General features: G+C 48.0%; 1 protein-coding gene across 1 annotated transcript in view; it reads left to right on the plus strand.

The window, feature by feature from the left end:
• The window catches only part of LOC130120391 (receptor tyrosine-protein kinase erbB-4-like), a 472,615-nt gene that overhangs the window by 360,930 nt on the left and 88,581 nt on the right, over positions 1–23,104 (plus strand). Inside the window, exons 17-20 of the mRNA XM_056288936.1 lie at positions 3,715–3,847; positions 6,600–6,722; positions 7,806–7,904; positions 19,072–19,257. Of these exons, the coding sequence (XP_056144911.1) occupies positions 3,715–3,847; positions 6,600–6,722; positions 7,806–7,904; positions 19,072–19,257 (541 nt within the window). The remainder of the gene's footprint in view (positions 1–3,714; positions 3,848–6,599; positions 6,723–7,805; positions 7,905–19,071; positions 19,258–23,104) is intronic.

Below are 23,104 nucleotides of genomic sequence, written 5' to 3' on the forward strand. Positions count from 1 at the left end.
ACACGATCTGTCGGAGGGGGCATTTGCTTTTGGCTGTGTTAGATTGGCTTATCCGAAACAGTTTATACTAATCATGTAGAAGGGACACAGGAACTGAAATACAATAGGATAGGTCATTACGCTAAGCTGAAGGTAGGTCAGGTTGTGCTGCCTCTGGCCTCTCATGTCCCCTGGTGCCACGTGGTAAATAGGACACAAATACCATCGGTGGCCCAAGCAATGTGTTGTTAGTAAATGAAAGTGGACACGAATGCAGACATATTCCCGTGCAAACCCACATGTACACACACGGATCCACTGGATTTAGTTTTTAAGCAGTAATTCAATGATTGGTCTGTTTAACGTCATATCTCAATTAAGGAATGATGAGCCACGTCATTTGACCACAGAAATCACTCTGCATCAATGGGTAATACTGGTGTAATTTTATTTTTCATGTTTTTCTCATCATTGACAAATTCATGGCAGCACCCTGGCACAGTGGTTACTGCGGTCGCCTCACAGCAAGAAGGTCCTGGGTTCGAGCCCCGGGGGTAGTCCAACCTAGGGGGTCGTCCCGGGTCATCCTCTGTGTGGAGTTTGCGTTGGTCTCCCCGTGTCTGCGTGGGTTTCCCCCGGGTCTCCGGTTTCCTCCCACAGTCCAAAGACATGTAGGTCAGGTGAATTGGCCGTACTAAATTGTCCCTAGGTGTGAATGTGTGTGTGTGTCGGCCCTGTGTGATGGGCTGGCGGCCTGTCCAGGGTGTCTCCCCACCTGCCGCCCAGTGACAGGCGCCAGCATCCCTGCGACCCTGAGAGCAGGATAAGCGGTTCGGATAATGGATGGATGACAAATTCATCAAAAAGACCAAATGTTCCCATGCATTCCTTATACTCGGAAGTCTTTCCCATCTGGTGATGCACATGTAGCTCTCATCCAGGAAGTCATCGGATCCCGTGGTTTTCAAAAATCATTAAATGTAGTTTACAGAGACATAGCTTCAGCCTTAAACAGTGTAGTCTATTATGGTGAAAACCATGTTTTCCACTATTTGTATAGGTGACCTCAGAAGGTAGCAAAATATTCAGTTTCATCATCTCACTGCCATGCATGTATATTGAGTCCTGATGCAGCGAGCACAGTGAAGCCAGCTACTGACAGCCTCCACACACACACACACACACACACACACACACACACACACACACACACACACACTGATATCCAGCCCGCTAGACTCTACAATATGAGATGCTATGGTGAGCAACATGGTCAGGAATCGGGAACAATTTATTGTCATTTCTTTCATGTACTTGCGTACACAAAAGAAACGAAATTGCGTTTCCCCCAGCCCACAGCAGTGCAACACAAAAGACAAAAACATAAATCCAAACTTCCCCAAAAACGACACCACCAAAAAGATACAAAAACAGAGAACAAAGGAGGAAAAAAACAAACAGACAGTTAACAACACAGTCCACACAGTGCAACACAGTCCAAAAATTCCTCTGTCCAGGAGAACCAACACCAGCCAGGATGACTGTCGGAACTGCCGGTCTACATAGGCTAGCAGTTAGCTTAGCCTGCCCCGCTTCCATGTCCTGTCAGACTGCCCTCAGTGTTTCTTCTTCGGGTGCAGCTCCAGCAGGGCTGTGGTCCCTGGGCCCACCGGAAGCAGCAGACCAAGCTCCCCCAGCCAGACGCCTTCGACACAGCTCCCCGCACTCCACACACCAACACTAAAACACAGTCAGTGTTAGGCGAGGCCGCCGCCAGACCACCCTCTGAGTTACTGGAACTGCCGCTCTACATGGGCTAGCAGTTAGCTTAGCCTGCCCTGCATCCGCATCCTGTCAGACCACCCTTGGTGTTTCCTCTTCGGGTGCAGCTCTGATCAGGGCCGTGGTCCCTGGGCCCACAGAATGCGGCAGACCAAGCTCTCCCAGCCATCAAACGAAGACAAAACAAACAGACGCAGACGTGGACAAAGACACAGCATGGACGGTACCGGGTGAGGCCGCTGCAAACATAAGTTCGCGCCGCCATCTTCCCACACCGGAAGCAGACATGTATATGTGAAAGTACAAAATGTCATCCAATAGGAAGCCCCCACATATGCACGGTGGTCACACTCAAGTCTGCTGGACTACTTTTCATAACCACAGATAAGATGTCCGTAACGTTATCGTTGTTTCAGGAAAAACTGAAAAACACACATTGTGCACAACGATGCACTGAAGCGACCAAGGCACCAGCACCACTTTGTGAACTGTTTTGAACAGTTTTTGTATACACTGGGGTTGAATACAATACAATACAACACAATACAATATGATGTGAAGCTATGGCCTCCTCGATGGAAGACTTGAGTGTGGGGAACTGGGGGGAATCTGTTCTCTTCACGGTATTAGTCAACAAAGAGAGAAACACAGAATTACACCAGTGTTGTCCTTTAACAATGTGCAGCATCTCGTCTCCACGGGTAGAGAATATAAACACTGACACAAGAAACATCTTTACAAGTTTTCCTGTTTTACTTACACTCCACACAACTTATTTTGTAGCACAATCGTCTCTATTTCACCTTTCCAAAATCAGCCCCCTACCTCATGCTTTTCTCCTCTGAGCCAGCCAGGGAGAGAGCAAGTGAGACAGACAGGGAGAGAGAGAGTGAGACAGGGCGAGAAAGACAGACAGAGAGAGCGAGAGAGACAGAGAGTGAGACTGGGAGAGAGAGAGACAGACAGACAGACAGACAGACAGACAGACAGGGGGAGAGAGAGAGAGCGAGAGAGACAGGGAGAGAGTGAGACAGAGAGAGGGCGAGAGACAGACAGGGAGAGAGACAGACAGACAGACAGACAGACAGGGAGAGCGAGAGACAGAAAGCGAGTGAGAGAGAGACAGAGAGAGCGATAAAGATAGAACAGAGAGAGAGAGACAGAGAGAGCACGAGAGAGAGACAGACAGACAGACAGAGACTGACAGACGGACAGAGAGAGAGACAGACAGATGGACAGAGAGAGAGAGAGAGAGAGAGAGAGAGGGTATAATTAGGAGTTATTTTGTATCAGATGAAGCCGGTTTACTCTGATAACATTTAATGGGGCTCCTACTTCGGCGTGTGATGTACAGTGGCGGGGAACAGGCTTCTCCTGGTGATTGGGAGCAGAGTCTGAGCTCGCCTCAGCCTTATTAGCTCCTTTCATTAGCGCTGCAGAGGGGGGTATTCAGTGGGAAGCAGCCTTTGCTGCTCATCTCACCGGCAGATCTGCAGACATTTTGGAGAGCCATATCAGGGTGATCGTTGAAAGGCTTGATTCCAGATGATAACACCCGCACGGTGCAAAGCATTTGCCTTGCAGTAATTTCCATTTCTTTGATCGCCTCACATCGGCGAGAGGAGATACGGAGGTTTTTGATACCAATCGGATTCTTAGTGGCAGAAGAGTCTGAACGAAGGCAAAACATTTTTCTGGCATGTTCTCATTAAAGTTCATAGATGTGCATGTATTTGTGGTGATGTGATGCCCACGTCTCTCATTTTGGCCCTTCTTCCTCCTCCTTCTCATTACTGTAATCAACCCCCCCAACCCCCGCTGGCTGCCTTTTTCCTCGCACTCAGTGTCCTTGCCCCTTTCTGACCTCACCTTCCGTCAATTTCTTCGCTCAGCTGTTCACCGCCTCCTTCGCCAACTTGTTTTTTCACCTTTGGTTGGTCTCCTCTTTCCTAGGACCCCCTTGATAGCAGCGGGGGTGATCGGGGGTCTGTTTGTGGTGGTGATCGTGGCGCTGAGCGTCGCCGTGTCGATACGCAGGAAGAGCATCAAGAAGAAGAGAGCCCTCCGACGCTTCCTGGAGACCGAGGTGAGCATCCCTGACAGCCAGACAGGGGGCAGAGGCTAGCTGTGCTAGCATTAGCTGTGCTAGCATTAGCTGTGAGCTGTCAAAATGACAGGGAATGCAGATAAAGCGAATGAGAACAAATGCACAGCTATAGGTGTGAAATTAGCATGGGACAGATGTTGGCAAACATGAAGAGAACGATGCAGTAAACACATTAATGTCAGGGGCGTCCGGGTGGTGTAGCGGTCAATTGCGTTGCCTACCAACACGGGGATCACCGGTTCGAATCCCCGTGTTGCCTCCGGCTTAGTCGGGCGTCCCTACAGATACAATTGGCCGTGTCTGCAGGTGGAGAGCCGGGTGCGGGTGTGGGTATGTGCCCTGGTTGCTGCACCAGCGCCTCCTCTGGTCGGTCGGGGTGCCTGTTCGGGGAACTGGGGGGAATAGCGTGATCCTCCCACGCGCTACGTCCTCCTGGTGAAACTCCTCACTGTCAGGCGAAAAGAAGCGGCTGGCGACTCCGCATGTATTGGAGGAGGCATGTGGTGGTCTGCAGCCCTCCCCGGATCGGCATAAGGGGGTGGAGCAGCGACCGGGAGGGCTCGAAAGAGTGGGGTAATACAACTGGGGAGATAAAGTGGGGGGGGGGGACAGAACACCCACACACACCAGTACACCCACACAGACCAGAACACCCACACACACCAGTACACCCACACAGACCAGAACACCCACACACACCAGTACACCCACACAGACCAGAACACCCACACACACCAGTATACCCACACACCCCAGTATACCCACACAGACCAGAACACCCACACAGACCAGAACACCCACACACACCAGTACACCCACACAGACCAGAACACCCACACACACCAGTATACCCACACACCCCAGTATACCCACACAGACCAGAACACCCACACAGACCAGAACACTCACACACACCAGTACACCCACACAGACCAGAACACCCACACACACACCAGTATACCCACACACCCCAGTATACCCACACAGACCAGAACACCCACACACACCAGAACACCCACACAGACAGAACACCCACACACACCAGTATGCCCACACAAACCAGAACACCCACACAGACCAGTACACAGACCAGAACACCCACATACACCAGTACACCCACACAGAACAGAACACCCACACACACCAGGACACCCACACACACCAGTACACCCACACAGACCAGTACACCCACACACACACCAGAACACCCACATACACCAGTACACCCACACACACCAGAACACCCACACACACCAGAACACCCACACACACTAGTACACCCACACACACACCAGAACACCCACACACACCAGAACACCCATTCTCTACAGCTGATATGCAATCCTCTAATCCAGCCTCCATTTTCATTTATTCAACTTTCAGCTTCATGTGCAAGAAATGACAGAAAAGATTTGTTCCCGAGATCAAACTGAAGAAGATTTAATAAAATAATGACCAACAAAGGACTCAGCTGTCACAGACTGTAATGTCACACAATGCAGACAGTGTTAAATGTCATATGGCTGCTAAAAAAGGCACATATTATTATTATTATTATTTTTATTATTTTTATCATTTTTAAAGTTTTAAACTTCATGGGTTCAGTGTAAATGTGGACAGCTGCACTACAGTAACCACGTCCTCCTGCTGTCCTGCAGCCCTGCTGTGTTCAGCTCAACCTTTGCTGGACACCACACACTGCAAATCACTCTGCTGTGTGTGTGTGCGTGTGTGTGTGTGTGTGTGTTTCCCTCAGGGAATTGGTGTGTGTGTGTGTGTGTGTGTGTGTGTGTGTGTGTGTTTGTGCATGTGTCTATGTGTATTTGAGCGTGCCCTTGCATACATTTATCTGCTTGGTGTTGTTTATATGCTGGTGTGTGTGGCGCTCGCCGTTCCCTCCCTCCATCTCGTCCCACATCTCTCTCTCCTTCCATCTGCTCGAAAGCTGATTTAGAATTCCATTTAAATGAAGAACAGCTATTGTTTTTTAATCAGACAGCCCCCGTGAGCGGGGGGACAGGGGCTATGGACCGAAGCACAGCTGATTCACTCCCTCTCTTGTCTTTCTCTTTGTCATCCGCTCCTCCTCTCTTAGGGCGCACTCCTCTTTTTTTTCCCCCCTCTCTCTCTGCTGCCAGCGCTTACCATTTCCCCGCTCCTCTCGCTCTTTCAAGTCCTCTGAATAATTCGACTCGCTCATCTCCGCCGCTCGCCGACTGTCCTTGCCGTCACTCCTCTCCAACTCCCACTTGGTGTCCGCCTCCCTCCCTCTTATAACCTCTCCCTCGTTCCCCCGTTCCCATCTCTTCCTCTCTCTGCCCATTCGTTCCTCCACTTGAGCAGTAATGAGACAACGAAAGCGTGTGCTCCTCTCCGAGATCCACAATTACCAGCTCTCCCCCATTTGTCTCGCTCAGGCCCCCTCATCCACCCATCTCACTTCCTCTGCCGTTCTCATATTAAAGCTCTGCATTGTTCGACAGAGGGAGCAGGGATTGGATCAGTCCCGTTGATTAGGTAAATGGGAAAAAATGTAAAATTACACAACCCATCGGCTAACTGATTGAGATATGGAGTGCTTGATTGTGCCTCGTCAGGGGAGTTTTGCTTTGGGGCTTAGCAAAGAACGGAGGTTGACAGAGGGACACATCCTGTGGCGTCGGGGGGACGCCACGCCACGTGACTCCGCCCCACCGCGTGACTGTGTCTTGTCCCGCGGGCTCTGTTTCAGCTGGTGGAGCCCCTCACGCCCAGCGGCACGGCTCCGAACCAGGCCCAGCTCCGCATCCTGAAGGAGACCGAACTCAAAAGAGTCAAGATCCTCGGCTCGGGGGCCTTCGGAACGGTCTACAAGGTAGCGCATGCACACACACACACACACACACACGTAGTTGTGTAGTAGTTAAAGGGCTGTGCAGAGGTCAAATTAACTCATGTGCAGGGGCATCTGGGTGGCGTGGTGGTCTATTCCGTTGCCCACCAATACGGGGATCGCCGGTTCGAATCCCCATGTTACCTACAGACACAATTGGCCGTGTCTGCAGGTGGGAACCCGGATGTGGGTATGTGTCCTGGTTGCTGCACTAGAGCCTCCTCTGGTCGGTCGGGGTGCCTATTCTGGGGGGGGGGGGAACCGGGGGGGAACAGGGTGATCCACCCACATGCTATGTCCCCCTGGCGAAACTCCACACTGTCAGGTGAAAAGAAGCGGCTGGCGACTCCACGTGTATCGGAGGAGGCATGGGGTGGTCAGCAGAGGGGGTGGAGCAGGGACCGGGACAGCTTGGAAGATCGGGGTAATTGGCCGGATACAATTAGGGAGAAAAAAAAAGGGGGGGGGGGGATCCAAAATTTAATTAATTAATTAACTCGTGTGGTCACAGCTCTCAGGAGAAGCTACAAGGTAAAGACATTTAACAGAAGAAGAAACATTATGACATCATTCATGTCAGGAAATGATGTGGGGGAGGGGGGCAGGTAGCAGGAGAAGAAGAAAAGCCAACAGCGAGGTCTGGGTGGGGTCACCACCACCACCAGCGAGGAGAAGGAACGAGTCCCAACAGGCTCTCCTACCTCATGAAGTTCTGGCGTTTTGTTGCTTTGCACACTTGCTACACAATTATTTAGTTACACCCATTTTAGACATACAACATCTTGATTTTGAGGAGTTTTACAAAACCCTGCGAATAAAGGTTGTTTTTTTTTAACTTTTACAGACTTTGCTTCCAGACTGCAGCATCTGCACCAGCGTCTAGTTAGACGGTAGTGCAGATGCTGCAGTCCTGCTTTAGGGTAGTGATGACGTCACATGAGATGTTCTGGAAGATGTTCTGGAAGATGGACTTTAACTGACGCAACTGACTTGCACCTGGTTTTACTACTCTGGCAGGTTAACGTGTGTGTGTGTGTGTGTGTGTGTTTTCCTCTCTCCCCTCAGGGAATGTGGGTCCCGGAGGGGGAGACGGTGAAGATTCCCGTTGCTGTTAAGATCCTGAATGAAGCCACTGGACCCAAAGCTAACGTGGAGTTCATGGATGTGAGTATTTTGGACAGCGAGCGGTTCCCGGGTTTTGCTGGGATTCCTGTGGAAGCTTGTGTTTCCCCTGCACATCCTGAGGAATTACACACAACACCTCACACAACATAGTCCCGAAAGTCCTGCAGTCCTAATGAATGCACGCCCTTTATTTCCACTGGTTAATTGTAACTTAAACTTCTGTTAACCATTGTATAAACACTGTAATCTTGATTGATTGATCAATCGATAGGTAGGTTGGTTGGTTGACTGATTTATTGATAGATTGTTTGGTTGATCATTGATTGATTGGTTGGATCGGTCGGTCGGTTGGTCGACTGAGTTATTGATTGGTTGGTTGGTTGATTGATTGACTGATTTATTGATTGGTTGAGTTTTTATTTATTTTCATCATATACAAGCGTGCCAAACTCTAAATACACCCAAACGATTGTTGTTTTCGCTGTTAAGGGTTCCAGACAAAATAAAGTTGTTTGTTTAAAAGACCTGCATGATCCCCTGAAGGGCCATCAGAAGCTATTGTGCCACAGCGGGGCGAAGGGCAGCTTGCCAAACAGCAGGACTGAAACTGCTGCTCATTATTTGAACACGGAGGGCAGCTTACACATCATCTTCTCTGGTGGGGACAATACGGAGACCTGCAGACACCACGTAGAGACCAAGACAGAGACCGAGAAGCCCCCTCCAACACACACACAGAGACACACACATCCACGGGCTCTCAGCGCTGTGCACCAGGCCCCATTTATAAAACATTCCACCCTGACTCATTTCAGAGGGAAAAATGAATGTAGAAAAAAAATCAAATTATCTTTTCTGTGATGATGCAACAGAGCTGAAATAACCTCCATCAAAACACACAAGCATGTGCACACATGCATCCTTGCGGAGCAACCCCGGTGTAATTATGTTTTGCACGCAGTTTGGCTGATTAAGAGCGAGAGTGTTGCGAGTGTTCGACTTTCTCTTTTTTATCATTTAGCTGTACATCACACGTGTCCGTCCGTCACCGTGTGTGCGCCGTCCAGTCTGTTCTGTCTTTATACATTGTGTTTCTGTGCAAGCCAACAGATTAGAAATAAATACATAATAAGGGGACAAGATGAAGGAAGGCAGAAAATGAGATAAAAATTAATTGAGAAGGGGGAAAAAGAGGTTGAGAGAAAGACGGGGGTATTTTTTTCTAGCTTTACACATCCCTCTTGCTCACATGTGTGTGTGCTTGATACTAATGCATGAGAATGTGCCTGCACTGTGTGTGTGTATGTGTGTGTGTGCGTGTGCACACATGCACAGATTTCTTCAAGGTGGGTGGTCCAAGAGACAGTCCCCCCCGGGCGGGTGAGGCTGATTGATTCCCATCATGCATGTGCAGTCATGTAGCTAGACAACTAATGAGCTCTCTGCCCTCGGTGCTGGGGGACATCGCGGATAGCGTCGCCGGGAGGCGGGGAACCATTGAGAGGGAATGAGCACCTCCTCATACCTTTGACTGGGAGTCAAACAGGATGGTGTTGATAAAGGGATGGGGGGAGAAAAATCGGAAATAAGAGAGGGTCCGTCACTATACTTGCAGAGGGGGGGGGGGGGGGGGGATGTCCAAAATTTTAATCACGGATCAAATCTCAAAAGGAAGTGGGGAAGCTTTCAAAAAGTTAAAAAAAAAATCTGGTAGACCTGCTGCAGTCGGCCATGCATTCTGGGCTGGCATGTGAAGAATTAAGGTTGTTGGGCTGGCGGGCATGCTCACATGGCGGGAGCTAAACCCAACACCGTGCTTCTTTTGCTCTTCAGACCCGTCCTCTCACTAACAGAAACCCGCCGAATTGATTCCTGCAGCAAGTATACAGATGCTGAAAGGAGGACGGCGAGATTGGGACTGTAAAACAAACCAGACACAGACATGGTTGGAAGAGAGACAGACAGGAAGCTATCCCACAGTGTAGACAGACAAGGACATGGACAAACAAGATTAAGAGGCTGAGAAACATAGCCACGGAGACAGTGTATAGCCTTTCTTCCCTCCCGTTTGTAAAAACCCCCTCCTCTACTTGTGGAAGGGATCGTTGGGTTGAGTTCCCACATAGCCGCTTCGTTTAAAGAGCGATCGTAAGCAGCAGCACGTGCCGTCCGACGGCCCCTGGGGAGAGATGGCCTCTGGTAATGTTTGGCCAAGCAGCAAAATGCCACCATTTGTTGCCACCAGCACCCAGCGTGGGGATGAATACTTATTAAGAACAATGTCAGCGCTACGTTTCATCATGCAAATGTGAGTGTGCACGAACACGTGTCTTCCTGCCAAACATGCAGCAGCGGTGGTGTTATGGTGACGGTGGTAAACAGCGGTCATGCAGGTCAGGCTGAGTTCATCCTTTTGCATGTCAGGATGATGCTCTGAGTCTGTGATTATTAAAGCATTTAGCAATACACAAGACATTTTCAGCTGCCGGTGCGGGAAGATGGCGGCGCCAGTTCACGTTTGCAGCAGCCTCACCCAGTGCTGGTGTGGGGAGATGGAGGCGCGAATTCACGTTTGTAGCGGCCTCACCCAGTACCGTCCGTGCAGTGTCTTTGTCCACATCTGCGTCGAAGTTTGTCTTCGTTTGATGGCTGGGAGAGCTGGCGCTGGATCAGCTGTGAGAGCTTGGTCTGCGGTGTCCTGTGGGCCCAGGGACCACAGCTCTGCCTGGAGCTGTGCCCGAAGAGGAAACACCAAGGGCGGTCTGACAGGATGAGGAAACGGGGCAGGCTAAGCTAACTGCTAGCCCATGCAGACCGGCAGTTCCGATAACACCGAGGGTGGTCTGGCGGCAGCCTCGCCTAGCGTTGTCTGTGTCAAGGGTGTCTGGCTAAGAGAGCTGGCGCTCGATTGGCTGAGGGAGCCTGGTCATCTTTGTTCTGTGGACATAAGGACCACGGCCCTGACCGGAGCCGCGCCCGAAGAGTAAACACCGAGGGTGGTCTGACAGGATGAGGAAGCGGGGCAGGCTAAGCTAACTGCTAGCCCATGCAGACCGGCAGTTCCGACATCCTGGCTGTTGTTCATTCTCCTGGACAGTGATTTTTTTTTTAAGTTTAGTTTAGCTATATGTGTTAGTTCGGATACACATCTTTTAGTTGTAGTTTTTGGATATGTGTGTTTGTGTTGCACTGCTGTGGGCTGGGGGAAACGATGTTTTGTTTCATTTCATGTGCGCAAGTGCATGAAATGAAACGAGAGATAAAGTGTTCCTGATTCTGGTTCTGATTATGTAACGGTCTTTGTCACATATTCCAGAGAGAATTCACTCTGAAGACCAGTTAAGAAAAACGATTAATGCAGTAAACCACTTCCTGACCCAGTGTCCTAACCTGTCAGTGGTTCAGTGGTTACCATAGCTGACATCAGGCGAGGCCGTCTGAATCTGGTTTCACATCCCACATGCAGCATCATTTACTAAACTCCCTATAAAAGCCTGTAGAGGGTTAAGCATGTGCTGGCATGTCATTTGGGCTCTCAAGTTGGCACCGCCCCTCCTTGATGTTTTGTTGAATTAAGCCCACATACCTTTTCCAAGGCTTAAAAGTGCATTTCAGCATCCTGGAATCACCCTGTCTGCACCAACTTCCAGCAAACTCAACAAGGCCACCTTCATACATCTCTCCATGCACACACATCTGCTGCAGCTAACAGTAGGCACAGCAGAAAGAATTATTGGTGCTCCCCTGCCCACCCTGCAGAACTTGTACACCTCTAGAGCCCAGAAACGGGTGTGCAGAATCAGCACAGACTCCTCCCCACACACACACACACACACACACACAGGTCAGTCTGTTTGAACTCCTACCCTCTGGCAAGCACTACAGAGCAATGTGCACCAGAACCAACAGACATTGGAACAGTTTTTTCCCCCCACAGGCCATCTCTTTCATGGACACTTAACAGCATGGCGCGATAATGGATATTTATTATGGAAATATGACACGGCGGCGCAGTGGTGCAGTGGTTAGCGCGGTCGCCTCACAGCAAGAAGGTTCTGGGTTCAAGCCCCGGGTTAGTCCAACGTTGGGGGGTCGTCCTCTGTGTGGAGTTTGTATGTTCTCCCCATGTCTGCGTGGGTTTCCTCCGGGGGGCTCCGGTTTCCTCCCGCAGTCCAAAGACATGTAGGTCAGGTGAATCGGCCGTGCTAAATGTGTGTCGGCCCTGTGATGGACTATCCAGGGTGTCTCCCCGTCTGCCGCCCAATGACTGCTGGGATAGGCTCCAGCATCCCTGCGAGCCTGAGCAGGATAAGCAATTTGGATAATGGATGGATGGATGGATGGATGAATGTATGGGCACCTTTTAAATAGCCCCCTCAAGTCATATCTATGATGTGCACTACCTCTTTAAACCTGATGTGCAATACAAATGTACAGTTGTAAATACACATACAACTGCTGTATACTGGTTACAAATTATGGGGTAAGTAGTGGGAGTATATAGCGTTGTTAGTGGGCATGATGGGTTGTGGAGTTGTGGTGGTATATGGTATTTGTTGTGTATGGATGGGCAATACAGTATATAAGCAGTATGGTATAATATACGGGCGTAGGTTGTTTACGCAACCATAACAAAACTCTGTATAGTAGTGACATACTTGTTGTGCATACATGCTTGCCTCCAATGTCCTGTTGTTCCATTTCTTCTATTTTGTTCTTGTTTGTTGTTTTGTTTTTTCTTTTTTTAGTTTCCTTTTTTTGTGTGAGTGATGTCTGCAAGTGTTAGACGCTGCTTTGTACCAGAGTCAAATTCCTCATTTGCACAGGCACACTTGGCCAGTAAGGTTAATTCTGATTCTGATGCTACCTTGCACCTGCCCCTAAATCTATGGCCAACACCCAGTGTCACGTCTCCCCGCAGGTCTCGGCAGCGGTAGGCTGAAGGAACAGCGGATTTCTGGCTTGAGTTGGCTTACTCAGCAAACTATAAAACCAGCTCTGTGTCCCATCAGCCTGTATCGTGAATCACATCTCACTAACACCTGCCCAAGCTATTTATTGATTACTACATCGAGGTGGGGTTCAACTGTGCATGGGCAACCCATTTAGAAAAGAAAAAAAAAACTACAATACTGGCAACTGTGGGGCTGTTAGAATAATTTACTTAACAAATTACAATCAGTGAGGTGTTAGTCAAACACTGGCCAGTAATTGAGGGCTATCTGCTGCAACAACATTCACAAACACAAAACAGCAACAACATACAAACAACAAGCCAACCAGCAGACCGCCAGCCCCACACAGTACTGGCTATGTACTAGCTAGCTACTTGCTAAATGAAGTTACACAGGTTGATTTTGGCCCCATTCAGTGTCTCTTGCCGTAATCCACAGCCACTCACTAGATTCCACAGCAGCCTCTGAAAGAGACATCTGAGCAGTGGCGGGCTGTGTATTTTACACCTACAGGCCTTCAGTGCTACCTTCCCACAATTAAACCGCTTTCGAATAACCTCACCATGACACCAAGGCTGTTAGCTATTGTCCTTCGACATAACCACCTCTTATTCACAGCAGCAACCATTAGAGTGGAATAAAGGGATTTAACATGAGGCTCAACACCTATAAGAGTTAAAATGCACTGATTGCTGAGACATGAATACATGGGAACTGAAACCATCAAGGATTTACCACTATCACGCAGTATGACAGGATGCTTCATCACAAACAGACATCACGTAGCCCAAATCAATGTCACGACCAAAGAAACAAGAACAAAACTGCCATAAAACACAAATAACACAATCAGGATTCAACAGGCTTCCCCACAAATTCCAGCCAAGCTGCTGTCTCTAAACACATATGCCACCACGCACACTCGAACCCACGGCCCGGCCACTGAATCTGAACATCGTTCACACTGACAGCAATGATCTAAAGCAAACATTAATCAATAGCTAATAGAGATAAAAATCCATGAGAAAAGATACATAAAAATTAATCAAACTTACCAAACCTGCTCATCATTTGAAGACAAAGTCCGTCCTCCTTTCTTTCTTTATAAAGAATTCAATGACATGGTTGTACAGTACACCGGTGCACTTCAGTTCCAATAAAAATCTAACCAAAAAAATCTAAAGCACTGCATCTAACAATCTTAACACCACGAAAGAAAGTTTAGAAAGTTTAAACAAGTGTTAGATAATGCTACATTACATGCTAGCTAGTTTTACTTCAATTAGCTAACTGGCCCGAAAGAATGTTTAAACAAGTCTTAGATAATGCTATACTATATGCTAGCTAGTTTTATTTCAGTTAGCTAACTGGCCCGAAAGAATGTTTAAACAAGTCTTAGATAATGCTACATTACATGCTAGCAAGTTTTACTTCAATTAGCTAACTGGCCTGAAAGAATGTTTAAACAAGTCTTAGATAATGCTACTTGACATGCTAGCAAGTTTTACTTCAATTAGCTAACTGGCCCGAAAGAATGTTTAAACAAGTCTTAGATAATGCTACATTACATGCTAGCAAGTTTTACTTCAATTAGCTAACTGGCCTGAAAGAATGTTTAAACAAGTCTTAGATAATGCTACATTACATGCTAGCTAGTTTTACTTCAGTTAGCTAACTGGCCTGAAAGAATGTTTAAACATGTCTTAGATAATGCTATACTACATGCTAGCTAGTTTTACTTCAGTTAGCTAACTGGCCTGAACGAATGTTTAAACAAGTCTTAGATAATGCTACAATACATGCTAGCTAGTTTTACTTCAGTTAGCTATCTGGCCTGAAAGAATGTTTAAACAAGTCTTAGATAATGCTATACTACATGCTAGCTATTTTTACTTCAGTTAGCTAACTGGCCCCCCATTCACACGCAGCACACCAAACCACACGAAACCTGCTGATGTAGGCGACTAGGCAAGCTAGAAGGCGCTGGCTTGTTAAAGAATACGCCCAACATGGCAAACTCGAAATCTGATTGGTTAAAGAGTATGACAGTCAACAAAATCATCCCCATTTGCTTCAACAGCAGAGAGATTCACTTGCACTTCTGAAAGCCTCGGGGTGGCGGTTTCACAGCACAGGGGAACATCTGATTGGATAAAAGCTCTAATTTCTACGAGTTGCCCTGGAAGCAGCGCAACTGAGAGAGTAGCAGTGAAAGGAGACTGATGGGAATGAACTTTGTAAATTACATATAGCATTAATGAAAATATATATTAAATTGTAAAATATAAGTTTCTGATTCTGATAATCTCTATGCCAGCAGAGAAGGCCTTGCTGGCCCATCTGAGATCCCTGCTCGCTGGTCTCTCCCGCTAGCTCAGCATATCAACGCATTTTCCTTTCATGTGTCTCATAAACCGCATCCTCCCACGGCTCAGTCAGCTCAACAAAATAAGCAATATGCTGGGACACTGACCATGTCTGGCTCAAGCTGGTGCTAGCCATTTTTCAGTGATGCTGATTTGCCAAGCCTTGAACCCCTGCAGCTGTCCTACATTTTTGTCCAGTAAACCAAACGGCAGACTGTTAGACTGGGAATATCTCTCTCGCACGCCGGCCTAATTTATCCTCGCCGGGATCCAAAATCTTCACTATAGATCTCGAGCCGAGCAAGGATTAGATTATGCAAGCACTCTGATGCACCGGCTGTAAACATTCTAGACAATTCTCACCCCTCTATCCCTCACTCTATCCCTCCCCTCTCTTACCCTTTCTCCCTCCACCAGTATTCACAGTAGCTTAGCCTTAAACTGCACACTGTATAAGTCCTCCTCGCCAGCTCTCATATCGTATATGTACTCGAAACCACGAAGGAGGGCGAGATGATTTGTCTTGTGATGAATTCTTAGATAAACCCAAGTACTGTTGGCGGTGGTGGTGTCCGTGTGTGTGTGTGTGTGTGTGTGCATCTAGGCACACCCTACACAAAGACTAGGTGTGCATAGCTGCTCCACAGTGGAAACCTAATAAGGTGTAGACTACAAGAAAGAATGCACTGAATGGTTTTTATATATTTATTGGGGGGGGGGGGGCGGGGGGCGGTAAGCAATCTTTGACCCAAAAGTTTGAGAAAATACTCGCTACAGTATATCCAAGTTTTAAGCTCGCTACATCGGATGCCAGCAATTGTCTGCACCAGTCAGCTAGAATGTGTTTACATGTGGGTGGAGACGTAACGCTACAACTCGCAATTCAATCCTATTCACGATATGATTTTTCTCATGATTTGCTTTTTTAAATATGAGATGGAAGACAAATTGTGCCTGAAAAAGTGTTCTTGATTTCTCAGACAAAAAAATGTACAAAATATAAGCTATGCAATATATGCGTATTTCATATTCTTTGTAAAAGTGAAACCGAAGAAATCTTTTTTGTCTTTAACAAAAAGAACTAAATTGAATTTTAAAACAAATCCCGAATCAAATATAAAAAAAAAATGAAAAATACAAATAAAGACAATTTCTTCAAATAAGCAAACTAAGCCTCGGGCCTTGGCCTGTGTTCTTACCTTTGAATTTATATATACATATATACATATACACACACACATATATATATATATATATATACACAGACACACACACACATATACACACACACACATATATACACACACACACACACACACACACATATATATATATATATATATATATATATATATATATATATACACACACACACACACACACATATATACATATATATATATATATATATATATATATACACACACACACACACATATATATATATATATATACACACACACACACATATATTTTTTTTGGGTTTTTTTTGGGTTTTTTTTAAGGACTATCAGTATATCTACAGTTTCTGGGAGGAATAGCGTGATCCTCCCACGCGCCTCATCCCCCTGATGAAACTCTTCACTGTCAGGTGAAAAGAAGCGGCTGGTGACTCCACATGTATTGGGAGGAGGCATGTGGTAGTCTGCAGCCCTCCCTGGATCGGCAGAGGGGGTGGAGCAGCGACCGAGACGGCTCGGAAGAGTGGGGTAATTGGCCAAATACAACTGGGGGGGGGGGGGGGGTAATCAAAGAAAAAAAATGCAGAGTGTGATCTTCATTGCCACAGAAAGACTAGAGCTGTTCACTGCCAGCCAATGGGAGACTGGGTTTTGCTGATGGTGATGTTGTTGTTGCATGGTTTCTTCATAACGTCAGGGCTGAGGATGATTACACACGGACAGGTGTATCTTCTCACTCTGAAAACCTGTGAAAACACATTTCGGGTAGGATGTGTCTCAGATGATAGGCCAATAAAGTCATCAGTCTGGCTGCCTTTCCTCTGGTCGTCAGCGTGGCGTGATCATTATCAGGTCAGGTCTAAACCGGAGCAGGCGGAGGTCTCGTGCACCTAGATGTTGCGCCACCTCTCTGATTAACACATGCAAATGGCGTAGTCATGCTATAATCAGCTTTCACAAACTGCACGCGAAAGGTCACCGGACGCGGTGAACTGGGTGTTGTTTGAGTAATTTGAATATGGTAAAACGCTGTTTTCAGGCAGACTCGCACCACAGAACACAGCGATTAGCCGGCCGGGTCCGTATGCATTCCTTCGTTAGGCCGGCGACACGTCGCTGCAAGCTGAACAATCAGCATTATAACTGATTATGTTCGCCATATGCCACGGCGGTGTCAGTCATCCAACCCGTAAACACGTGAAATCCATTTCACTGTTTTTCCACATTTGAAGAGCAGAACAGATGTGACTCAAGAGAGGCAGGGACCCTCCTAGTTGTTGTTTTTTTTTTTTGGGGGGGGGGGTATTTTCCCCCTTTTTCTCCCCAGTTGTACTTGGCCAATTACCCCACTCTTCCGAGCTGTCTCGGGCCCTGCTCCGCCACCTCTGCCGGTCCGGGGAGGGCTGCAGACTACCACACGCCTCCTCCGATACACGTGGAGTCGCCAGCCACTTCTTTTTCACCTGACGGTGGGGAGTTTCACCAGGGGGGGGACAGGCGCCCCGACCGACCAGAGGAGGCGCTACTGCAGCGACCAGGACACATACCAACATCCGGCTTCCCACCCGCAGACACGGCCAGTTGGGTCTGTAGGGACGCCCAGCCAGGCCGGAGGTAACACGGGGATTCGAACCGGCGGAATAGATCACCACGCCACCCCTAGTTAGTTTTAATGACGGGGTCAGAAGTCAAAATCCTGGCCGATTTTGAAAGACGAGCTAAGAATAGAGAGAGACTCCTCCTTATTAACCTAACACAATTGACGGCACATTTCTTTTCTGTACTGTTATTTCTGAAACGCCGTTGTTTCTCCCCCGTTCCTCATTTGTGCCGAAAGCTGACGAAGTTGTTGACTTATTTATCAATCAAAGCGCGCGTGCTGACATGGCGTACGGGGGCTACAATGCTGATGCTTAGTTTGCAATAGTTTGCCGTCTGTCACAACATGCGCAGGCCCGTTTCCGTGAAAAATGGTCAGGTTTTGCACAGGAGGGCGAAGACGAACACTCTCTTTCCAGTGGTGATCTGAATACATGTACAACCAGCTTTTGTAGAAAGTACTATTTTAAACCATGTAAACCCTTCAGTTGGAGTATTGCCTACCCATTAAATACTGCTAATATTTCAATGTAAACATACTCACTGTCTCTGCTCAGGTTCAGGCTCAGGTTCGAGCCCCGGTTTAGTCCAACCCTGGGGGCCGTCCCGGGTCGTCCTCTGTGTGGAGTTTGCATGTTCTCCCCGTGTCTGCGTGGGTGTCCTCCGGGGGTCCTCCGGTTCCCTCCCACAGTCCAAAGACATGTAGGTCAGGTGACTCGGCCGTACTAAATTGTCCCAATTTGTGAATGTCTGTCGGCCCTGTGATGGCCTGGCGGCCTGTCCAGGGTGTCTCCCCCGCCTGCCACCCAGCGACTGCTGGGATAGGCTCCAGCATCCCTGCGACCCTGAGAGCAGGATAAGCGGGTTTGGATAATGGATGGATGGGTGTCTCTGCTCATTGATAACTGGCTTCAGGGGAGACTGATCATCACGCTCACGAATCTGTACTGAACTATCAAATACAGCAGTTAGATCCCTGAGATGTGTTTATTCATGGTGACTTTGCTGTTTGACCAACGCACAACACAGGCGGGTCACCATGAAAACAACCCTAGTAAGTTCTCAGCCCCATCCACATGCCTGAGTGTGTGTCTGTGTTCCTCAGGAGGCCCTGATAATGGCCAGCATGGATCACCCCCACCTGGTTCGTCTGCTGGGGGTCTGCCTGAGCCCCACCATCCAGCTGGTCACCCAGCTCATGCCCCACGGGTGCCTGCTGGACTACGTTCACGAGCACAAGGACAACATCGGCTCGCAGCTGCTGCTCAACTGGTGTGTCCAGATCGCCAAGGTAAGGGTGTGGCTGCACTTATTCTTCTCTACATGCAACCATCTATTACTTGGAAGGGAGGGGCCGCTGTGATTTCATTGGGTCGGTCAGTGGATGTTTTAGCAAGTGGTTTCGTTTCTTGACTAGCTGGCCAGTCATCTGGTCCGCTGGTTGGTTCGTTGGCTTATTTTGTGTGCTGCTTATGTGGTTGACTTAGCCGTTGAACGGTCGGTTTGTCTGTCGCCGGACCAATTAGTGGTTTGGATGGTTGGCTGGTTTTTTGATTAGTGTATTTTTGTTTGCTTTTTTTAAACGTTTTATCGGGGACCCGGGTTGCCAGTAGACCGTATCTTTGCTGATTTCGCGATGAGCTCCATCAGAAAGTCCACTGCAGTGCACTGGCGGTGCTTTAAATGGACTAAAGCAGGGGTGGGCAGTCTTGTCCAGAAAGGGCCGAGGTGGGTGCAGGTTTTTGTCCCAACCAAGCAGTTACACACCCGGTCCCACTAATCAACCAGTAGAGTCTTTGCTGAGGAACTTGATTAGGAGATACAGGTGTGTAATTGCTTAGTTGGAGCAAAAACCTGCACCCACACCGGCCCTTTCCGGATAAGACTGCCCACCCCCGGACTAAAGTAAACAGTTTTATATTCGCAGAGGGCTCCATGTTGGCCCCCTTCCCCAGCAACATGAAAGAGAACACAGTAAAATGGGAAGGCGTTGAATATTTGTCTAGACAGTGCAGACCACGTGAAAGCCCAGCCCAGGCTGTGGATGTGGCTCTTCATGTCATGTTCATGCAGAACCTGTCTGAGATGCTCTGATGATCTCCGGCAAGGCGGAGCAGAGTTCGTTATGTTGGAGCGGAGAGATGCACCTCCCTTACATGTGTGGATTGTGTGTTAAAATATTGATAGGTCACACATTGCTGTCTGTTTCTGGGACTTTCCGCTGTGCCTGCCATCCAGCTTCCCACTGTTGTTTCTTCTTCTCCAATTCTCTCTCCGCATCTCTGCCATCATCATTCAGTTTCGCACAACCACAGCACTACCAATTTCACTGTCGCTCTCACTCTAAAACACCCCCGTTGTCTATCGCATGTTGTCCCGGATTGTCGTTTAGTCCGTGCCCTGGACTCAACATGTGTCTGGACATTAGTTTCCATGCACCTGCAGCATCGTCCGGGTTTCCACCACTGCCGCCCCAGCTCAGGCTTTCCACTGCATGACTACCGCCTTTATAAAACAAGCACGGGTGGATAAAGGTCAGTCAGTTTAACACTGCTTGTTCATTACAGTGTTGTCTGCATGTGTTTGTGTGTTTTTGTGCCAATTTGAGTGAGGACGTTTTTTGTGATGGGGGGAGGGGGGTTACTGACAGTCTTTTTCCTGGACTGGGACACACAGGGCTATCTGTAATAATACTACTTAAGGGAGAGGGGGCTGTTTACACAGTGTCATGTTTGTGTGACCATTATTGCACCATGTTGTTAAGGGTTCATGAGAGAGATGGCCTGTGGGGGGAAAGAACCGTTGCTGTCTGTTGGTTTTGGTGCACATTGCTCTGTAGTGCTTGCCAGAGGGTAGGAGTTCAGACAGACTGTGTCCTGGCTGTGGGGGGTCTGTGGTGATTCTGCACACCCGTTCCTGGGCTCTAGAGATGTACAAGTCCTGCAGGGGAGCACCACTGATCTTTTTTTCCTACCCTTCACCTGCTGTTTCCTGCCTGCCAGGAAGCTGGTGATCCTCTGATGCACGGCATACGGCGAGCTGGGAGGGTTTGGAGGCGAGGATTTCGGGAGTGATGGTGCGGAACGCCGAGCTGCAGTTGACACATTTTGTGCCAGTCCTCACTTCTTTAAGGGTCTAGGGTTAGGACTCGGGTTTAGGGTTATGATTAGGTTAAGGTTAGGGTTGAGGTTGGACACGCGGGTCAGGTGGTTAAGGTTAGGGTCAAGGTCCAGAGATTGAATGTAGTCAGTGAGGGGTCCTCACAAAGATAGGAGTGCAAGTGTGTGTGTGTGTGAGAGCAGATGAGGGGGTGTCAGAGAATGGAGTCAGATGTTAGCGCTCTTCTCTTGCAGACTCATGTCTCACTGGAGAACAGAGGAGTAAATAATTCAAGACTTTACTGGACTTTGGTCCTGAAAGTGAGCTTGTAGTGCGCATAGCAACATGCATGTTAAAACAGCTGATTACCTGCATTATCTTTTATTCTTTTGTGAGCACTCTTTTTTTAAAGTTTATTCTCCCCCCCTTTTTTTTTCTCCTCAATTGTATTCGGCCAATTGCCCCACTCTCAATCTCTTTTTTTTCATAACTGCAAACAGATCATATGTTAAATTTCCTCAGGATGTGACACTGAATTAAGTGCACAATATGGCAATTTATCACAGCACACAAATTACCAGCCTACTTAGAACAGGGATTGGGTCAGGACATTCTTCACTGTTTACACGTAAACAAATATACACCTGCTGTGAACAACTGTCAACATGAGGAGATATATAATTCATAATTGAGAGATAAGATGCTATATTATTTACCGGTGTCTTATGTGTGTATTGATGTGTGTTGTGTTGTGCTGTGTAGTGCATTCAGTAATTGGCTACTACTGGGGACTCAAGAGGTAGCTCTTAGGGGCCCCAGGTTAATTACACATGCACACATTTATTTATACATTTAATATAAATGTATTAATATTTTTACATTTATAATTCTTTGAAAAATGTACACGTATTCATTTTTCAAATGTATTAATATATTTATAAACATACATTTAATATACATTTTCTTATAGATTTATTTCTTCTTCTATTCATGTATCTCCGTAAGATAGCCCATAAGGAACGTGTCTATGGTGATATAAGGTAGTTTTTTCACGTGCCGTGACAGCAGTGGCCGGACTGGTCGGGAGCAGGACTTCATTCCTGCTGCATTGTTGAGGCCTCCAGCAAAATCCTCCCGAGCTATTTCAATGTCCTTACAATAGAATATGATTATATGAACTCAGACCGGCTCTATCTGGGCTCGCAAGGTTGCCATAGTGACAAGGTTCACCTTCTCAAGGCAACACCCCTGTGGCCCTCCCTCTCTGCCATGCCCCCTGTCCCCCGCATGCATTATTAATGGACGGCGGGCCTTAAGAATCGTACTAATAAGCAGATCCATTTGGAGCCATGCCGGCGCCGGTCTACTGTTGTGTGTCCGGTGTCTACGTCCCTGTTTCATCCCCCTGCACCTCCCACCTCCATCACCCTCTCCTCAATTCTGTCTGTTTGGATCGCAAGTCTCCCTCTCTTTCCCCTCCCCGGTGTTGGGACCCGTCCCCACGGTAACCAAGCCATGGTTGCGATGCTGCGTTTATGTATGTATTTATTTTATTTCTGTATGAAAATTGGACCACTGTGACGTCACAGAAGCAGAGTGAGTGGCTCCGTGCCCTAATTTAGGACAATTTGTAGCCTCGTTGGTGAAACCCTTCGAAGGGCGGAGAGGCGCAAACAATAAAAAGGAGGCAGAGATGAGATTACACGTGCCGGCAGAACGCGGCTCGCGGGAAAGGCGGCGGCGGCGCAGCGCCGACGGCCGCTTTCCTGCCTAATTTGGCCATGAAATATTTTAGCCCGGACCCTGTGAGGAGACGCTGTGTGCTGGGCTCCGAAGGGCACACCAGCTCGGGCCTTGTGAGAGAGCCTCGCCACGGCGCGGTCCACATTACGAGCACAATGCCTCTCTTCAGACCGCATCAGCTCAGCCAGCGTGTGGAAGGTTCCGGTAGAAATTGTGTGCACCATTTTTGTGTAATGCTACTGCTTTGGTGAATCCCGAGTCTGTGTGTGTGTGTGTCTGTGTGCATGTTTGGGCTT

The sequence above is a fragment of the Lampris incognitus genome, chromosome 11, assembly GCF_029633865.1.
Source record: "Lampris incognitus isolate fLamInc1 chromosome 11, fLamInc1.hap2, whole genome shotgun sequence".
NCBI classification, from domain to species: domain Eukaryota; kingdom Metazoa; phylum Chordata; class Actinopteri; order Lampriformes; family Lampridae; genus Lampris; species Lampris incognitus.